Source organism: Echinops telfairi, unplaced genomic scaffold (assembly GCF_000313985.2).
Source record: "Echinops telfairi isolate 266 unplaced genomic scaffold, ASM31398v2 ScPeMD7_7424;HRSCAF=8462, whole genome shotgun sequence".
In the NCBI taxonomy this organism is placed as follows: domain Eukaryota; kingdom Metazoa; phylum Chordata; class Mammalia; order Afrosoricida; family Tenrecidae; genus Echinops; species Echinops telfairi.
Window position 1 is genome coordinate 7,391,476 of NW_022111324.1, and position 17,219 is coordinate 7,408,694.

At 53.2% G+C, this 17,219-nt stretch overlaps 1 protein-coding gene across 1 annotated transcript in view; it reads left to right on the plus strand.

Moving 5' to 3' along the window:
* The first annotated feature begins 10,323 nt into the window (after positions 1-10,323).
* RCSD1 (RCSD domain containing 1) overlaps positions 10,324-17,219 on the plus strand; it is a 21,537-nt gene continuing 14,641 nt past the window's right edge. The window contains exons 1-3 of the mRNA XM_045297954.1: positions 10,324-10,329; positions 11,526-11,627; positions 12,626-12,715. Coding sequence (XP_045153889.1) covers positions 10,324-10,329; positions 11,526-11,627; positions 12,626-12,715 — 198 coding nt within the window. The remainder of the gene's footprint in view (positions 10,330-11,525; positions 11,628-12,625; positions 12,716-17,219) is intronic.

The following is a 17,219-nucleotide window of genomic DNA, read 5'->3' on the forward strand; positions in this document are numbered from 1 at the left end:
TACCTCCAGCTCCAGGGCTCTGGCTCCATCATCGTAGCTCCATGTGGCTTGTCAACAGCAACGTCTTGCAGGGAGAGAGTGTATCTGGCCTCCAGTGAGCTATTACTCTCCTTCATGTCTCCCAGTGAGGTCATCAAGCTGCGACCTGTCTGACAGGCTAGACCCCACCCCTTCACAAGTTGACAGGAGATTATGTAACTGCCACATCATCTCAAATCCTTTGGACATGTTGTCCAGAGAAACCAGTCCCCAGAGAAGGACATCATGTGCCGTTGAGTGGAGGGGCAGCGAGAGAGGAAGACCCTGGACAAGCTGGACCAGCACAGTGGCTGCCGCCCTGCTCTCCACAGGAGGACAGTGTGTGGCGGGCGTAGGACCGGCAGTGTCTTGCTGGGTCGGAGGCAGGGTCACTATGGTGGGAACTGCCTGGATGGCACCCAACCGCAGACCCGCCCCCGCCCATGTCCCTGTGTAAGGCAGGGAGCTCTGACTGACAGAATACCCAGAGGGTCGGCTCCTCCACCGCTTGGGGTCTTTGTCACTGGGAACTAGGTCCTGCATGTCGCCGCGCCTCCGTTTCTTCAGCCAATGAGCGACTCCCTCATGGGGTTGTGCTGCGTATGTAAATGAGGCAACATTTGTGGGCGGCTTGGCCTGTGGCAGGTGCTTGGGACACTGGAGCTGTTGGGATTACTGTCTTTTCTTTCATCGCTACATGACCCGGGTCCACAAGTCATCTGTGAACATTGTCTTCCTTGACTTCCCCGCTCACTCTCGGCTGCTCCCACTTAAATCGGGGCTGTGCCCCGGAGGGGTCCAGCCCCGCCCCCCCTGTTTTTGGGGTGTGCAGTTTCAGAAGTGCTCTGCAGCGGAGACTCTGAGGGGCGGGGGAGGGGAGCCGCTGTAACAGGAGAGGCTGCAGCTGACTGGGAGGCTGGCCTGGGTCCTGGGCGACTTGTTCTAATCTTAGAAGGAATGCCTCCGCTTCCTGCTGCGGCCCAAGGACAAACATCCCAGACCCCAGGGCATGCACACACTGCTCCCTGACTCCCACCGGGGAAGCCAGAGTGGCTCCTAATGAGGGGTTCTTGTGTGGGGCCGCCAGGGAGCTGTGGCGTACCCCAGGGCTTGTGAGGGAGCACCCTGGGCCAACCACCCTTCCTTCCCGGGGTCCCTAGGTGGAAACCAGGGAGTTTCTACACGTGTTCTGGGAAAGGGATGGTACCGTGCATGGGTTGGCACAGGGGAATGAGTCCCAAGGTCAGCTACGAAGGAAAGCTTCCTTCACACTCTTCCCCTTGCCCCTAAACAGCAACAATAAACAAGCCAGAGTTGTTCCAGAGCTGCCGGTTGGGCTAGGCCTCCTCCTCGGGGTCCGCACCCCCTCTGCTGGTAGCCCAGACAAGGAAGGAGCAGGGGGCACGCACTGGCAGAGTACAGCCCCGCTTGGACTAAGGATGCTCACGTCCTCTGCGCCACCTTTGCAGCCCTCCCTCACCCTGCCCGCCTCCCAGTAACTCTGCTGTCACCTTGGAATGGGGCCCAAGAGACAACGCTAGGCGTGTGTGATGCCACCATTCCCAAGCAAGGTGCTTCAGGCTCTCTCTGCCCACTGAGCCTTTCCAGCAGCCTTCTTCCTCTGGCTTGCCTTCTCCCAGCTGAAGCCCCACCTCTTTCCTGACCTGGGATCCCTCCCTCTCCCCTCACCCACCCACCAACCAGTCAGAAATCTGGGCAGCATCTTGACTCCTCTCAGTAGCTACTCACCAGCCACCAATTCTAGTCAAGCCTTCCTCCTATATTGCCTTTGGCATAGCGTTACGTGTGGCGCTGCCAACGGCAAGGTCAGCAGTTTGAAACCATGGAGGCCTTCTCCGCCTGTCAAGATGAACAGCCTCGGAAACCCCTAGGGACAGGCCTGTTTTCCTCTGTGCTATCTGGTTGCTATGAGTCGGAATCGACTGGATGGAGTGAGATGAGGATTGTCTACCTTGTGGTTCAGCCTACCACTTCTCTAATCTCCCAAACCCTCGCAACCTGTAAAGTAGTAGTTCCAATACCATAGCTAGAGTCATATCTAAGGTATCTGCTAATTCCCAAGAGTAGCTCTGAAGAGCTCTCAGGGTGCTGTCAGGTCAGCATTGCAATGCTAACCAAAATATCAGAGGTTCAAACCCACTAGCCGTTCCAAGGGAGAAAGATGAGACTGTGTGTTTCCATGGAGACTGACAGCCATGGAAACGCTGTACGGGGTCACTAATGAGTCACAGCTGTCTCCCTGGCAGTGTGCACTGATTCCCTGGAGGAGCCCTGGGGACGGATATGCTCTGGGTTACCAGGGGTCCCAGTTCTCTGTCTCTGTCTCTATCTCTGCCCCTGCCTCCTTGTTTCTCCGTTCTCCCATAAGTCAGCTGGACCAAGTACTGGGGAAATGGGAATTTTGGGGGCTTATACAATTCTTATCACAATCCATACCTCCATCCATCATGTCAAGCACATTTAAAAAAAATCATTTTATTAGGGACTCATACAACTCTTATCACAATCCATACATACATCAATTGCGTAAAGCACATTTGTACATTCATTACCCTCATCATTCTCAAAACATCCGCTCTCCACCCAGGCCCCTGGCATCAGCTCCTCATTTTCCCCCTCCCTCCCCGCTCCTCCCTCCCTCATGACCCCTTGATAATTTACAAATTATTATTTTGTCATATATTGCACTGTCCGACGTCTCCCTTCACCCACTTTTCTGCTTTCAGGGAGGAGGTCACATGTAGATCCTTGTAATTGGTTCCCCCTTTCCAACTCACCCTCCCTCCATGCTCCCAGTATCGCTACTCACACCACTGGCTCTGAAGGCATCATCTGCCCTGGATTCCCTGTGTTTCCAGTTCCTATCTGTACCAGTGTACATCTTCTGGTCTAGCCAGACTTGCAAGGTCGATCTCGAGTCATGGTAGTGGGGGCGGGGAGGAAGCATTTAGGAACTAGAGGAAAGTTGTATTTCTCATTGTTGTTACACCGCACCCTGACTAGCTCGTCTCCTCCCCGAGACCCCTCTGCAAGGGGATCTCCAGTGGCCTACAAATGGGTTTGGAGTCTCCACTCCACACTCCCCACCATGTCAAGCGCATTTGTACATTTGTTGTATGGGCAACTTTTTGTTCAGGCATCATGGCCATAGTCCAGAACGTGCATGTTGCTTGGAGTTACCTGCATATCACGCTTCCATTCTAATAACTGTTCAGTTAGAGCATATGTTGGGAGCAAAGGCTGATGGAAAGGAAGCTTTTGAGACTCAGAGAATCCCACACCCACTCTATGTCAAAAGTAAGACTGAATCCCAGATCTGACCTTGAATTGTTACTCTTCCACTTAAATCATGTTGTCTCTAGGCACTCCCAACCCACCAGAGATGCAAAATAATTCTTTTCTCATACAAGTTAATGGGTTTTATTGAAAAGTTCCAATCCATTACCTCCCAGACTACTGGCATTCACAGTAAGCCTTTCCCTCCCATCTCTGTTGTGCTCCATGGTTACCTGGGCATCCTCCCAGACAGTGCCACCAACCTGCTGGCCTCCACTCAGAAGGCCCTCAAGGGCATAAGGCTTTGAGTACACTGATTTGAAGGGCCGTGAGGGAAAGCGGGAAGTCCTTGGCGTGACAGAGGGACACGGGACTCAGGTCAGTGTGTGAGTAGAGAACCGTATCTGGGTTTCCCCGGGAAAGGCTCGCAGAGGCCAACGACGTGTCTGTTTGAGATCCTTAGAGCTTATGTGTCCGTAGGAAATGAATATTTGGGACTCCTTTTTTTTGCATTATGTGAAATATTTTATAATTTTCCACACACACCCTTCTCTGTTTCTTTGGGGAGTCCTGGTGGTGCAAATGGTGACACCTTGGGCTACTCACAAGATTGGTACTTTGAACCTCCTGTGTTAGACTGGGCCGGCTAGAGAGGCACATCCAGAGACACTCCTATGTGTATAAGAAAGAGCTTGATAGCAATTATATTAAGCAAGCATCCCAGCTCAGTCCAGATCAAGTCCATAAGTCTGATATTAGCCATATGTCCAATACCAATCTATAAATTCCTCTTCAGATTCATGCAACACATGCAAAGATGCCAAATGCAGGAAGATCTCAGGTCAGTGGGTGGAAAGTCTTGTGAGTCCAGTGGCAGTGGAAGCTTCTCAGTGCTGGTGTGGGTCTCCACGTGGGTCCTCCAGCTCCAGAGCTCTGGCTGCCATCAGCGTGGCTCCATGTGCCTTCTCAGCAGGAATATGAAGCAGAGAGAGAGAGTGTGTCCCACCTCCAGGGAGGAAGAGAGGAAAACTCCCAGACTCCTCATGAGAAGCCCATGCCCACAAAAAGGGATGACCAGGCTGTGATCTGATCGACAGGCTAGACTCACCCTTCATTCATATATCCTCAAGTTGACACGTGATTATGTTGGGGACCATACGACCTAACGATTCTGTGGAAGAAAGGCCTGATGATCTACTTCCATAGGTGACAGCCAAGGACAGCGTATGGGGTAGTTCTACTCTGTCACGTCGGATCACTCGGGGTCAAAATTGACCCACTGGACACTAATATTCCTTTGCTTTATTTACTTTTGTTGTTCATCTTATTCCCATTCCCCTCACTACCACCACCACCACCACCACCACCACCACCACCACCATGTGTGTGTATGTGCACACACACACATAAACCCATCTATAAACTCCTTGAGCACAATCAATATTACCCCAATGCATTCTGTCTGTAGGTACTCAAAAATTGTTTGTTGAATAAATCAGCATAGATGTGGACAGGATGCTCGTTGTTCTAATGGATTCCAGAATGTGTTAGCCTCTGTCACCCAAGCCTACGAAATCTACCGTGACCCATGTCACCTGCAATGTGGTCCAAGTGTCTCAGAGGCTCCCATTGAAATCATAGCTGTAGTCCGGTCAGCTCTGCCCATGAAAACCAGCTCAGTATTGGTCAGGAGGCAGCCCTGAACGCAGCCCTGGAGCCTCTTCTCACCCTTATGCTGTAATTCCTCTGATGTTCTCCGGGCCCCTAACTTCAAACACCGTCGGTGACCCCCACTGCCATCGAGTCAATTGTGACCCTGCAGGTCAGAGGGCAACTGCTTTCGAGGGTTCGTCTCTAAGGCTGTACATCTTTCCCGGAGCAGAACACGTCAACTTTCTCCCATCCGGTGCCTGATGCATTCCAAACGCTGGCCTTGAGCTTCACCGCTCAGTGAGCTGTGGACGACACCCTCAGGACTCCTTCGTCTCTAACCAGGGACAAGTTTTGTTTCCATCCTGGACCTGCCTTATTAAGTCCAGGCTGGAATATACATATTCGGCTCGTTCTATCACATCTCCATTTGGATCTCAGAGGCAGTTCAAATGTTCATGAACAAGAGAGAGCTACTCATTCCTTACCCACCCCCACCAAAATCTTCCCAACCCAAGATAAAGCTCCCCAGACAAGAGTGAGTCCAAAAACATCACTCCTCGGGTTCCAATTCATACATGCATGGGTCTAATCCAGACAGAACTGTGGACACATGTCTCTGGAATCAGTGAGGCTGTCGACAAGTTCTCTCGGGAATACACACTGGTCTCACTCTTGTCTGGGTGCCTTAAAAATGGTCCAACCAAAACAGTGGTTTCCAAGGAGATCTGCTGAACCAGTTAAATTCAAGGCACAGAGATCAACTCAGGATGTTATGGTAACTGCTTTTAGGGATCCTGAAGGGGCAATCTTGATAGATTTTCTGGAAGGACACAGGAGCTTAGTATAAAAAAAAGGTTATAAGAAAATTGAAAATCGTATTGGTGAGGAAAAGTTGCACAGAGGAATTATTTTCCCATCACAGCAATAAACTTGCACATTCTTCGAGAGTTGCAAGGGCCGTCCTGTGAGAATTTTTCCCCAGAAACTTCACCCTATCCACCCTACAGCCCTGATCTTGCCCCCATCACCCCCACCTCTCAGACTTCTTTTTAGTGTTAACACTCACCGAACATTTCAAAGGAACACGGTTTGAATCCCCTGAGGAGGTCCAACTTGCCGCTTCCATGTGGCATCAGTCCGAGGGCAGAGACGTCTCTGTGGAAGGGTCAGAGAGCGGGGAGCACTGTCCCCAGAAGCGTGTCAGCGTGGACAGAGGATATACATTGATAAGGAATAGTTTTGCATCTTGCCGATTTTGTTTCGTAAATGTTTCTGTGATTACATAACAATGCTTTTGAGTACAAACCCAGGAGTTCTGCTTGAGTTCCCCTCCCCCACACCTCCTATCGATCTCCCCACGTGTAATGCCTGTGTCCCTGTGGGTAACGCCAACTCAAGCCCTCTCCCTGCCCTCCATCCCACTGGCACCCGCGGCCTCTTGCTGCGTGTAAAACTCCTATCGCATCTCTCCTTCTTTAAAACCCTCCATGCCCAGTGCCCTCCAGTGGTGTCCGTTTCACTCAGAATGAAGTGTCAACCACTCCCTAGGGCGCGTGAGGCCCCATGAGCTTGGGCAGACCCCCTGCCCTGCCCTGTGTACATTATACCCCCGGCACACCCCTCTCTTCTCGGCCTTCAGCCTTTGGTCCTGCCTGTGTCGTCTGCTGGGAGCCTTTGTCACGACCTGAAAGACTAGAGGTTCGAGGCTACCCAGAGTTGCCTCAGCTGAAAGGCCCAGTGGTCTACGTGTGGAAAACCAGCCATGGGAAGCCCTGTGGAGTGCGCTTCTCTTCTGGACCCACGTGGGCTGACCATCATTCAGAGATGGTGTGGCCGCAACTGGTTCTGTCACCAGAAACAGGCCCAAAGAGCCAGCCCCTCCACAAGATGCAAGGTTTGGTTGCTTGGTTGCTCTTCAGAGCACCCACGGGTGCCCACACAGCTGTGCGAGGGGCCTGAACCTCTAGTCTCAGTTAGCCGACAAGCATGTTAACTGGAGACTTCGTGGGAAGCAGAGGACATTGCTTTGAACCCTGGACAAAGGTCCTCAGGCCCCCAGACAGAAACTTCTCATTGCTTCTTCTCCCAAGTTGCAGGCCAGAGGCATCCTGGGTGTCTTGTTTCTTAAAACGTGGCCCAGAGCTTGTCAGACACTCGGTCCTTGGACCAAGGAGCAGGGTGGCAAAACAGAGGTGGGCAGGCCCAGGGAGGTAGATAGAGCCAATCCTGACCTGGACACAAAGGTTCCTCTATGTGAACGGTGGGCAGCCTCCAAATGGTACTTACTCAGTATGGCAACTGGGAGGGGGGTGCAGAGGGGGGCACCTCCGTGCCACCCAGATACAGGGGGCTCCTCAGCTCCTCGGTTCCCAGAAAAAAGTCCCAGAGAATTGAAAAATAAACTCCAGAGGTGATTTTCTTCTGGGCTTAGCAAAGTCGGCCTGTCAGTCACCACAGCGGTGGTCTCCAACGCTTGCTGGCAGAGCCAGGCTGGGACTGGGAGGGCTTGGTGAGCAAGAGGGGGACCCAAGAAGATGGAAGCGAAGTCTGCAATTTGATCTGTAGAGAGATGCTTGACCTAAGCAGGGCCCGAAGAGAGATGAGCCCAGCAAAACCAGACTGGAGGCCAGGACGCTGGACCAGGAAGAAAGGACAAGCTATCAAAGCAGTGACAGTGACTGGGAGCAGACTGTGGAGGGCCTGGCCCCCGGGTGTGGCCTGAGGGCATGAGCCGAAGGTGCCTGCAAGCTCTGGGTGAAGGTGGCCTGGCCCTAAGGCTGGTAGGCTGTGCTGGCTGAGGGTGGAGGAGCGCACCCTAGCGGGCTGGGTGCTGAGCACCTTAGGGACAAGTGAGGAAGAAAGAGAGAACGCTATGCTCTGAGAAGACCGAGGGGGCCCAGGAAAGGCTGGAGGCAGGTAGGGACACTGAAGTCCTTCTCAGAATGACCAGGGAGGCTACAGGACCTTGCCAAGGCAGCCTCGGGCCAAGAGAGAGCTGCAGAGAAGGCTCCCTGCACCTCCCGGCCTGGGGGCTGAAGTGGCCCATGCTGAACCCAGCAGAGGGCACCCGTAGCCGGACCTGCTGGTACAGGAGAGCTGCTCACAGAAATCAGGGCAAACAAAGCCTCACACACTCTGAACTCCTGGCCCCTGTCCATCCCCATGACCGCACCTCTTCCAGTCTATCTGTGCAGCCCAGTGGCCAACAATTGCACTTGATGGTTCTCAACACACTACACACTCACAAGTTCTGCCAGAGTTGGGATCGAGAGGATCCCCTCTTGCACTTGCTTCAGCTGTGTGACTCTGGCTGTCACTTGTTGTCTCTGGGCTCCAGTGTACCGGCTGGCAGAAGGCAATGATGGCGATGAGCACCCCCACTCTCACCCCACCACCACCACACAGAGGAGGTGAGTGAGTTTGCCAGATCTACAGAAACTATGGAGCCCTTAGACCGTCGGAAGGAACGCTATTCACTGAGCTCCAGGCAACAAACCCATTTGAAACCTTCCCTGAACCCCGCTGAATGCTTCCAGAAGCCTCAGAGGACTCTCTCTCTTGAGCTCCTTGCCAAGCCTGGCTTCGAGACAGAGAAGCCAGGAGGCATTTTTGGACTCGCGGACAGCTCTATTTTTAGCTAGAATGTCTCTTTCGGTGCCACCAGTGACTGGCGCCTCTGCAGCTGAGGTAAAGTGCGCCGTCAGCAGGCCCCGGGCAATAAATAGCAGTGACGGATCGGTTATGGAGGCAGGAAGGATCGGTTATGGAGGCAGGAAGTCGGGCAGATGGACAGACCCGTCAGCATGCCTCATTTTCTCACACACCGTCCTGACGTCTCCCCTGGGCTCTAGGAAGACTAGGTGTCCACCTCCACTCCCTCCCCCCACCCAAGCCGGCTAATGCGAAGGTCAAGCAGGTGTGAGGCCTAGGGAGTCTAACCGGACTGAGCGAAGGGTCCCCTGGCTGCCCCCAGCCTTATGGGGAAAGCTAACGTCTTGAGTAGAGGTGGATTTTTTCTATTTAAACCGTTGTAATGGCACTTCGTCCCCATGGCATGCAATCCAGGGATTCATGCACATCAAGACCCATTGTACAGTCATGGCCACAATCGTCTTAGAGGTGGATTGCTTTATAACTCACCATTTGGTAGGTAGGCGGGGAAAGGGGGGGGTTGGATGTTAGCAGGGAACAGGGAGAGTGAAGAGGGCTCTGTCTACCTTTTCCTCCGGAAGAACCCACTCCCGGCTCCCACCCGGAGTCCCCCTGCCCATCAGTTCTTCCTCATCTCTAAACACGGTTCTGTCACAAAGCTTTGTCTCCATTCATTAACTTTGTCACCAGGGGCAGGGGCAGGTGGGGGTGTGCCTGCCACTCCCCTGCTCCACAGGGGACTGTTGGCATTACTTTGGAGGGAGGTCACAAATAAGAAACCTTAGAAATGCCATTAGCCAAATAGTGAGGGCCTGCGAAGTGTGTCCTACAAACAAGCAAAATCCCTCAGAGCCATGGAGCTCATTCCAACTCGTAATGACCCCACAGGACCGGGGTTTCTGAGGCTGCAACTCTTTATGGGCGTAGAAAGCCTCATCTTTCTTCTGAGGAGCAGCTGGCGATTTCGAACTGCTGACCTTGTGATGAACAGTCAATGTGCAGCCCACTCTGCCACCAGAGCTCCCGCAGAAGCCAGGGTGGTGAGACTTTGGACAGGCTATCAGGAGAGACCAGTGCCTGGAGTAAGACATCCTGCTTGGCAGAGTGGAGGGGCAGCAAACCAGGGAAGGCCTTCAAGGCCCTCGACAAGATGGACGGACGGACACGGTGGCTGCAGCCATGGGCTCCAGCACAGGAACAATGATGAGGATGGCGCAGGCCCGGGCAGGGCTGCGTTCTGTTGGACATCGGGTCTCTGTGAGCTAGAACTGACTTGAGGAGACAAGAGCCACAACAGGAAGCGTGTGTGTGGCTGGATTCGCGCCTGCATGCATGGGTGACGGAGAGCTGTGTGGGGACCCACACCTACTGCTGGTAGGGAGCATGCCCAGTCTTCATAGCCGAGAGCTCCCGGGAAGGCAGCGATACCTCTCAGGCAAAGTGCTCCCCAGATCCTCCGAGCTTGGGAGTAGATTTGAGAAGGGGAAGTGGCAGAGGGCCAGCACAGTTTGTGTAAGAAAGGCCTTCTTCATGATGCCCAAACCCCACAGGTGTCTGTTAGCTCTGCAAGTGGATATTTAAAACAACAACGACATGTTATTACAACCAGGGGGCTGCAGAGGCCACAGAATGGGACAAAGCCCAAGGAAGGGGACTATGTCCAGCCTTCGTGAACACACTCTGTGCCCAGGTGACAAATGGCACATGGAGGTGGGACAGTCTGCTCTCAAGACCTCTCCACTCGGGCACGGATCCACAGTGAACCCCACCATGAACGGATCCCTGCAGTGGGTGGAGAACAGGCGCATGGACATCAGCCCTCACAAACGAATGTGCGTGCTGTTCTGTTAGCACAAAGGGCGAGAAGGGGAAAGCGGCCCATCCCTCTCAGTGCCGACTCTGTGGAGGTAGCACTTAAATCTTCAGAATGCTCTTTTAAAGAGTGCCACTGGCCTGAAGGGTGCTGTGGGTTAGACATTGGACTACTAGCCACAAGATCAGCAGTTCAAACCTACCAGCCACTCTTTGGGGGAGAGCTGAAGCTGTCCATTCCTAGAAAGATTTACAGTCTGAAACCACATACAGATAAGGGGCTGTGAGTCAGTATCAACTCAATAGCACTGGATTTGGGGGATGGGGAAGGAGGCTGGTTTGTTTTTACTTGATTGCTTCTACTAATGACAGCCACACTTACAAAGCACGTCTATACCAGGCCCTGTCCCAGTACTTCTGAGTGCATCCTTTAATACGCAGGAGAGCTTTGTGCGGTGTGCTACAAACATCCCTGCCAAGCCATGGAAAGGTTAAGTCATTTACCCGAGGTTACCGAACTCAGCAGACACGGAGCCGTCAGAGGCTGAACCCCGACCATCAGTTCTTCCCCACCCTGCTCCCCGCCCCTCACATCCCTTAGGCATCAGTGCAGTGCATATTCGCTCTGCTACTTACCGGTGGTAAGTGCCCTCCAGTGAAAAGGCTTTCCCCAGAGGTGTTCTACCAGCTCCCATTGTTCAAAGCCCGCCTGCACAAAAGCAAGATACTTCTACACTGACAGATAGGGTCTTTGAGGGCCTTGTACAGCCTCTGAGACCCCTGTTGAACAGGGAACCATTTGCTTCCTCTGCAGAACCCCACCCCACCCCGCGCACACACACACACACACCCAGCTCAGGCCCAGGCCATGCACACAGCCAGTATTCACCAAGCATGGTTGACTGCATCTTTTGTTTGTTGAAATCCTTTAAGCAGGAGCCAGTTGCAAAATGCTCTCGACCCCCTCATGGCCACATCATTCCTGTGTGTAGCCCCACAAGGGACTTTGTGTCACCCAGTGCCTGTCGCCAGGCTGAAAAAGCCCAGAGGACACACTTGCTAACTAACTCTGCTTCATCTCCTTGGTTTGCCAGGAAAGACCGGCAGAGACCAACGCCAATGTGGACAACTCCTCACCCCCCTCAGTGGCCCAGCTGGCAGGGCGCTTTAGGGAGCAGGCAGCTGCAGCCAAGGAGGTGAGTCAGGGGCCCTGGGAGCCCCTCTTCTGGGAGGCGGGGCTGGAGGAAGGGGAAGTCTGGGTCAGGCCTGGGGAGAGAGAGGAGGAAGCTTGGTAATTGCCAAATTAGGAAGAGAAGCCAGAAAGGGGTCCCTCTGAATGCCAGGAATGTGGCCATGGCCTCTGCCTTGTGCCCAGGCCTTCTGCAAGGAGCCAGGGGCCGTGAGAGGCAAGCCCTGCCTGGTGGAGAGGGGCGTCTGGATTCATTTCTTGAGAGGACACACACACACATGTGTCCGTAGAGACACTGTATCTCTGTAACATAGCATTTGTTGGCAGTTCCGCCTCTGTTTCTCACGTGTACAACCATTTAGTGACAGCAATTACATTGTGGATTCCTTTTAAGATAAAGACCACTTCATCTTCATGTTCATCACCCTCACACAGCTGGGCCAGGCCTGGCTGCGTCCCACTTGAAGAGGTTCCCTGCAAACAGAACTCAGATTCTTAAAAAAAAAAAAAAAACAGGCCCTGATGGGACTTCCTGGCCCATGGAGACCAGAAGACTCCCGTAAAGGGCTGCAGTGTGGGAAGCCCTCTGGGAAGTCCTCCCCTGTCCTGTGGACTCGATGCCAGGGAGCTTGGATGGTTTGGGTTCCTTTCAAGACCCTGAAGGAACAGCACGAAGGGTGAAGAACCTCCTGCTGCCTGGAGGCTGGGTGTGGGAGGTGTTGGGAGATTGGGGTGCCCCTCCCAAGGTAAAGTGGCTGCGCTGGTGCTGGAGCTGGAGAGGGAGCGGAGCGGAGAGGCTGAAAGGCTGATGGGTGGCTGTTGAGTTAAACAATTGACATGATCCAAGTGTGGTCCCCACAGCACTCAAAGCCCTCACCCCACCCCGTCTTTCTCCTCCATACCTCCCTCAACATTGCCCCAACCCATTTCCACTTCCTTCCTCTTCCTCTCTGGGCCTGACGCACTCTCTCTCTCTCTGTATGTCTGTCTGTCGCCTCCTTCCAGACACCAGCCAGTAAGCCAACAAGAAGGAAGCCGCCCTGCTCTCTCCCCCTGTTCCCCCCCAAAGCAGAGCTGGGCCAGAATGGTGAGGAGGTAAGCGCTGTGGGGCTTGCGGCTCGCAGCTGTCCACCATCTCTCTTCTTTCTGGATGAGCAGAGAAAGCACTCACACAGTAGGCCCTCAAAGCTGCACAGGAAACATCTCCATTTCCCATTCAGGACTGCAACCTCCTCTTGGGGGATGCTTCCTGAGCGCTCTGCTTTGAAAATGCGACCGTCCCCTCCGCTCCCTCGACAAGCCTGCTCAAGGATGGGCTCCCCATTTCTCAAGCCAGGGCATTTTCAGCCAAGCAGCCGGGTCACATGTGAGTGGCATGCTGGGCCCCGGAGCCAGCTACCTTATGTTTTCTTCTCAGGGCTGATGTGTGTGATCTTGGGATGAGACTCATTGGGACGAGGGAGGCTCTGGTGGGAGGCAGGATGGTGCTGGGACTATCCCACAACCCTGCAGCAGCCTTGTCAAGGCTCCCCATTGTTCTGGATCATTGGAAGGGAACCAGAACACTGGGAGGCTTCCCTGCCCTCGGATATAAATAGCCAACACTACCAGCATAATGAGGGCTCTGGTGTTGTAGACCGTGGTCCGTAACAGACGCGCTGCCTGCAGGCTCATTTGTCTCCTTGCAGCCACTCCAGCGACTTCTCCACCCTGACTCCAGCAGCCCCGTAGCCCTCGCTGTGCTCATAGAAATGAGGGCTCTTGCCCCGCTGTCCAGCTTCAGAGGGCTAGTGCCAAACCAAGCCATCCAACCCAGGACGGACCCCAAGTTTCACTGCCACCACCTTCTCCCCTCCCCCTCCCTCCCTTTTGGGGAGCCGGCACAGGGAAGTAGAGAGTTAACAGAAAAAGAGGAAGACCCTTGACAACACGGATTGCCACAACGGCTGCAACAGTGGGCTCGGACATAGCAATGATCGGGAGGGGGTGCAGCCCCGGGCAGTGTGAGGATCTGCTGCACACGGGCGCACTCTGAGTGGGAACTGACTTGCCACTCTGATGGTAGGCACTGGATTCCTGGGTGAGCTTGAGCAAGCCTCTCGGTGCCTGCATTCCCTCGTCTCGAAACCTCGAGGGTGGACGCGGATCCAGAGCAGGCTTGTAGGCAGGAACTCGTCAGATGAAACGGATAAACTGAGAATTACTCCTGGTTGAGTCTGCTCCAACAAAACCCTCCAATCCACTGAACAGGGACTCGAGTCTGTGCTGCAAACCCCAAGGAGCACGCGTGTAGCCCGCAGGTCTTTTCATTGGAAGCGTTCCATCACTACCGTAATTAGTGGTTTCACGGGGTTATCAACCCTGTGCAGTGTAGCAACAACTTCCCTTTCCTGAGGGTCAATGCCTCCTTGTAACTTTCACCCTCTAGCCTTTGTCTCTCTGCTGTTATGCGACAGGCTGAGGCCACAGCCCTGATGGCGCTTGTGGGGAGCTGCCCCCTGATGCAGAGGCTTGGCCCAGAAGTCACTGCACCCACTGAGCCTGCTCCTTATCCATTTCCATAACCACACCCAGCAACAGACAGACCATGGGGCCTGGTCTGCCCTGGGCAGGAAGGGGCCTGTGTTGGGTTCATGGAGGCGAAATGGATGACACATTGGGTTGCTAACCTCAAGGTCAGCAGTTCGAAACCACCTACTGCTCCTCGGGAGGAACAGATGAGGCTTTCTACTCCTGTAAAGATTTAGTCTTGGGAACCCACAGGAACGGCTCTGCCCTGCCCTACAGGGTCGCTAGGAGTCGGAATCAACTCAATGGCAGGGAGTAAACAGCAGCAGCGATGCTATTTGCATCCAGTGGCTCTTCTGCACTCGCTCTGAGTCTGCAGGACCCACTCAGTACCTGGAAAGGCTGAAGGAAGAGGCAGGCTACTGGCACGGAGAAAGAAGGGCCCTGCCTCTGGGGATCTAGCCTCTCACGGCCTTGAAATGCTCATAGAAATAGAACCCATGGACAGTACTGCCGGGCTGGGCAGGACAAGCTGCTACCCACCCATCTCCTTCTAGCCCACGCCATCGGCCATGGCGGACCTCAGGGTGGGAGGACCTAGTTTGGCCGCCTCTTTGTTCCCAAAGCACAGAGCGACATGGGGACTTCCCCTTCCTCTCCATCCCGGTCCTCTCCCTGCACCTGCTCCAGCCTGAGAGGGTGGAGTCAGCCCCACTGGATGACCAGAAAATGTCCCTCCCCAGGACCCAACCCAAAGCATGTTTAATAGAGCCCTGCCGAGTGCCCACTGGTTAACCAGGAGGGGAAATGCTGCCACCTGCTGTCTTTCACAGGCATTAGCTTGTGTCCCGGGTTTCTTGGTTTTCTTTTCCAGTTTTGCTGTTAAACAGATCATCCAGTCTTAAGAGCTTCAGCTCGGTCCCCAGCGCTGTTCTTGGTTCAGGAAGGGGGCTGACCGATGTCCACTGTCTTCAGGGCACAGTGATCAATGGGGGAAGAGGAGAAACTACAGTATGACCAAAAAATTAGCTTTCCCAGCAAAAGCAGGGCTATCATCTTTAAAACAATATCTTTAAAAAACACCAGCTCCAAGGAGAAAGAAAATGTTTTGAAAATGATTATGGAAACATATGTATAAATGTGATTGACACAATGGATGGGTGGATTGTGATAAGAGTTGTATGAGCCCCAATAAAATGACTTAAAAAAAAAAAAAGAAGGTTCTACATCCTATGTTGGTGAGTAGCAATGGCGTCTTGAATGCTTGTCAACAGCCATCTAAGGCACAGCAACTGGTCTGTCCCCATCCAGAGAAAACAAGAGCAAAGACTAAAAGAACGGGCTAGTCCAAAGGATCAATGGACCAATGAAGCCCAGCCTCCAGCACTCTGTGATCAGAACAAGATGTGTCTGGCTACCACCATTGCCAACCCTGAAAGGGCTCGCAATAGGATTCCCTGAATACAACGGGATGAAAATAAGGAACAAAATTCAAAACCAGGAAAGAAAAAAAGTCTGAGAGATAAATTGTGGGAATTGCATAATCTGTTGTCAATTTCAGACTAGCCTGTCAATCAGGTCACATTTTGAGGTCCTCATTTGGAGGCGCTAAATAGATAAATAGCTTGCTGGAGGCGGGACACACACTCACTCCCTGTGAGACATTCCTGCTGACAAGACACATGGAGCTACACTAGAGTCCTGGAGTTGGAGGAGCACATGGAGACCCTGCCAGCATTGAGATGCTTCCGCTGCCACTGGATCCATAAGACTTTCCACCCAAGGGCCTGTGTCATTGCATGTGTTGCATAAGTCTTGAGAGGAATTCATGGGCAAATAGCAGATTCACAAGCTAATATTGAACTCATGGACTTAATCTGGACTGGGCCGGGATGTTTTATTGATGCATAATTGCTTCTTGATATAAAGCTTTCTCTTACACACACACACACACACAAACACTAGCTCATGCAAAATTACACTGAAAAACACAAAAATTAAGGATGACCCAACGTGGCCTTGAAGCTCTTCTTAGTCACTATCACTGTGGACAAGATCAAATAAAAATAAACAAGCTTACTACTGGCTTGCTGTTGAAAATCAAAGACTGGAGCCTTTGGTATGGATTTTAACCCCAGCAAACCATAATCCGTGCAGCTGGGCCAAAGGCCAACAGCACGATAAAGGGAGGAAAGGTGCACGTTGTCGAGGACTTTACTTTGCTGAGATGCGCTATCCAGGGAAGCAGCACTCAAGAAGTCACATGACACATTGTGTTGTATTGGGCACGATACCTCTGTAACGTGCTGAGGAGCACGAATGTCCCTCTGAGGACGAGAGTCCGCCTGATCCAGGCCACGCTGTTTCCATCTACCTCGTACGCATGGGGTAGCTGACCAAGGGCGACCGCAGGTGAATCTGTGCATTTGAAATATGGGGTTGGCCCCAAATGCTGACAATATCGTGGACTGGCAGAGCAAACCAACCTGGCTTGGAGGAAGTGCAGCTAGAAGACCCCTGAGAGGCAACAATGGTGAGACTTCATCTCGTGCAGGTCGGCCAGGTTACCAGTGGGATCTCACGCTGGGTAAATTCATCAGAAAAGAGGAGGCTCCTCCACGAGAAGGACTGGCACAGTGGCTGCAACAGGGGCCGAAACATCACAATTGTGAGGATGGCGCGGGCGCGGCAGGGCTGTGTTCTGTTGTACGGTCTAGTGACTGCATGGCACTCAGCGACAGCAAAAATCCCACTGTAGAATCGGTTCCTCCTGGGAGCCCCTCTAGAAGGGAGGAGAACTTCCCCACCGGCTTTCCTTGGAGCCCCTATAGAAGGGAGGAGAACTTCCCCACCGGCTTTCCTTGGAGCCCCTCTAGAAGGGAGGAGAACTTCCCCACTGGCTTTCCTGGGAGCCCCTCTAGAAGGGAGGAGAATTCCCCACTGGCTTTCCTGGGAGCCCCTATAGAAGAGGAGAACTTCCCCACTGGCTTTCCTGGGAGCCCTATAGAAGGGAGGAGAATTCCCCACTGGCTTTCCTGGGAGCCCCTATAGAAGGGAGGAGAATTCCCCACTGGCTTTCCTGGGAGCCCCT